Source organism: Arachis duranensis, chromosome 4 (genome assembly GCF_000817695.3).
Source record: "Arachis duranensis cultivar V14167 chromosome 4, aradu.V14167.gnm2.J7QH, whole genome shotgun sequence".
NCBI classification, from domain to species: Eukaryota; Viridiplantae; Streptophyta; class Magnoliopsida; order Fabales; family Fabaceae; genus Arachis; species Arachis duranensis.
Genome location: NC_029775.3, coordinates 78324974 through 78326939, shown reverse-complemented (window position 1 = coordinate 78326939; position 1966 = coordinate 78324974). Strand labels below are relative to the sequence as shown.

The 1966-nt window shown below is 44.2% G+C and overlaps 1 protein-coding gene across 1 annotated transcript in view; it reads left to right on the top strand.

Moving 5' to 3' along the window:
- Positions 1–1966, top strand: part of LOC127746656 (uncharacterized) — a gene marked incomplete at its 5' end in the record, with an annotated part of 38157 nt that overhangs the window by 830 nt on the left and 35361 nt on the right. Inside the window, one exon of the mRNA XM_052260575.1 lies at positions 1422–1829. Within this exon, the coding sequence (XP_052116535.1) occupies positions 1422–1829 (408 nt within the window). The remainder of the gene's footprint in view (positions 1–1421; positions 1830–1966) is intronic.

The following is a 1966-nucleotide window of genomic DNA, read 5'->3' as shown; positions in this document are numbered from 1 at the left end:
ATGTGGTGGCGTATGCCTCACGACAGTTGAGACCTCATGAAGTTAGTTACCCTACGCACGATTTGGAACTCGCTGCGGTTGTGTTTTCCTTGAAGGTGTGGAGGCATTATCTCTACGGGGTTAAATTCCAAGTCTTCTCCGATCACAAGAGTTTGAAATATCTCTTTGATCAGAAAGAGTTTAATATGAGGCAGAGAAGGTGGATGGAATTGTTGAAGGACTACGACTTTGAGTTGCATTACCATCCAGGAAAGGCGAACATAGTGGCAGATGCGTTGAGTCGGAAGTCATTATATGCAGCTTGGATGATGCTTCAAGAGGAGAAGTTGCTCAAGGGATTTGAGAGTCTGAAAATTGGTGGTCGAGAAGTATCCGAAACTTTGTGTTTGAGCCGATTAGAGATCTCAAGTGATTTTAAGTCCGAACTCCTAAAGGCTCATCAAAATGATGAAGCGTTATGGAAGGTGTTACCGGCTATTGAGCAAGGAAAATAATGGAGAGTGTCGGAAGAAAAAGATAGGTTATGGAAATTCAAGGGTAGGATCATTGTGCCGGATGTTGGCACTTTGAGGCAAGATATTTTAAAGGAGGCACACAAAAGCGGATTCTCCATTCACCCGGGAAGTACTAAGATGTACCATGATTTAAAGGCAATGTTCTGGTGGCCGGGTATGAAGAATGATGTGGCGGACTATGTTTCAAAGTGCTTAACTTGTCAAAAGGTAAAGATTGAACATCAAAGACCTTCCGGGATGTTGCAACCTTTAGAGATTACACAATGGAAGTGGGAAAGTATTGCAATGGACTTTGTGTCGGGATTGCCAAGGACTAGGGCTGGTTTTGATGCTATTTGGGTGATTGTGGACCGACTGACGAAGTCAGCTTGCTTTTTACCCATTCGGATGACTTTCACCCTTGAGGAGCTAGCACGGTTATACATAAAGGAGATTGTGAGACTTCATGGTGTACCTGCTACTATAATCTCTGATAGAGTTCCTCGCTTCACTTCAAGGTTTTGGGGCGCATTTCAGAAAGCTTTTGGAACCCGATTAAGCTTGAGCACGGCTTACCATCCTCAAACAGATGGTCAATCCGAGAGGACAATCCAAACACTAGAGGATATGTTGAGAGCTTGTGTTTTGGACCAACCGGCGAGTTGGGATTGGTATATGCCATTTGTGGAGTTTGCATACAATAATAGTTATCATGCGAGCATCGGAATGGCTCCGTATGAGGCCTTGTATGGGAGGAAATGTCAATCTCCGCTATGTTGGTATGAAGCTGGAGAGAAAAGCTTGTTAGGGCCGGAAATGATAGCTGAGACTACTGAACAAGTCAAGAAAATCCGTGATAGGATGCTTACGGCGCAGAGTTGTCAAAAGAGTTACGCTGATCAGAGGCGAAAGCCCTTAGAATTTGAGGAAGGAGACCATGTCTTCCTTAAAGTTACTCCGACCACGGGAGTAGGTAGGGCGATTAAGGCAAAGAAGTTGAATCCTCGATACATTGGTCCATTTCAGATCCTGGAGAGGATTGGGCCGGTGGCGTATCGGATGGCTCTACCACCTCATCTTTCGAATCTGCACGACGTGTTTCACGTGTCGCAGCTTCGGAAGTACACGCCTGATGCTAGCCATGTGTTAGAACCTGAGTCGGTTCAGTTAAGGGAAGATTTGATGCTTCCAGTGGCTCCGGTCAGAATTGATGATACTAGTATCAAACGGTTGCGTGGAAAAGAGGTTTCATTAGTCAAAGTGGCATGGAGTCGAGGCAGTGTTGAGGAACACACTTGGGAACTAAAGTCGGAGATGCGAACGGATTATCCGCATTTATTCTCAGGTATTTGCATTTGAATTTTGTGGGCAAAATTCCCAATTAGGTGGGTAGAAGGTAAAACCCAGTTAATTAACGGCTAATTAACCCATAAATAAGAATTTATTCTAGAAAGCCTAAAATGTGATTTTTA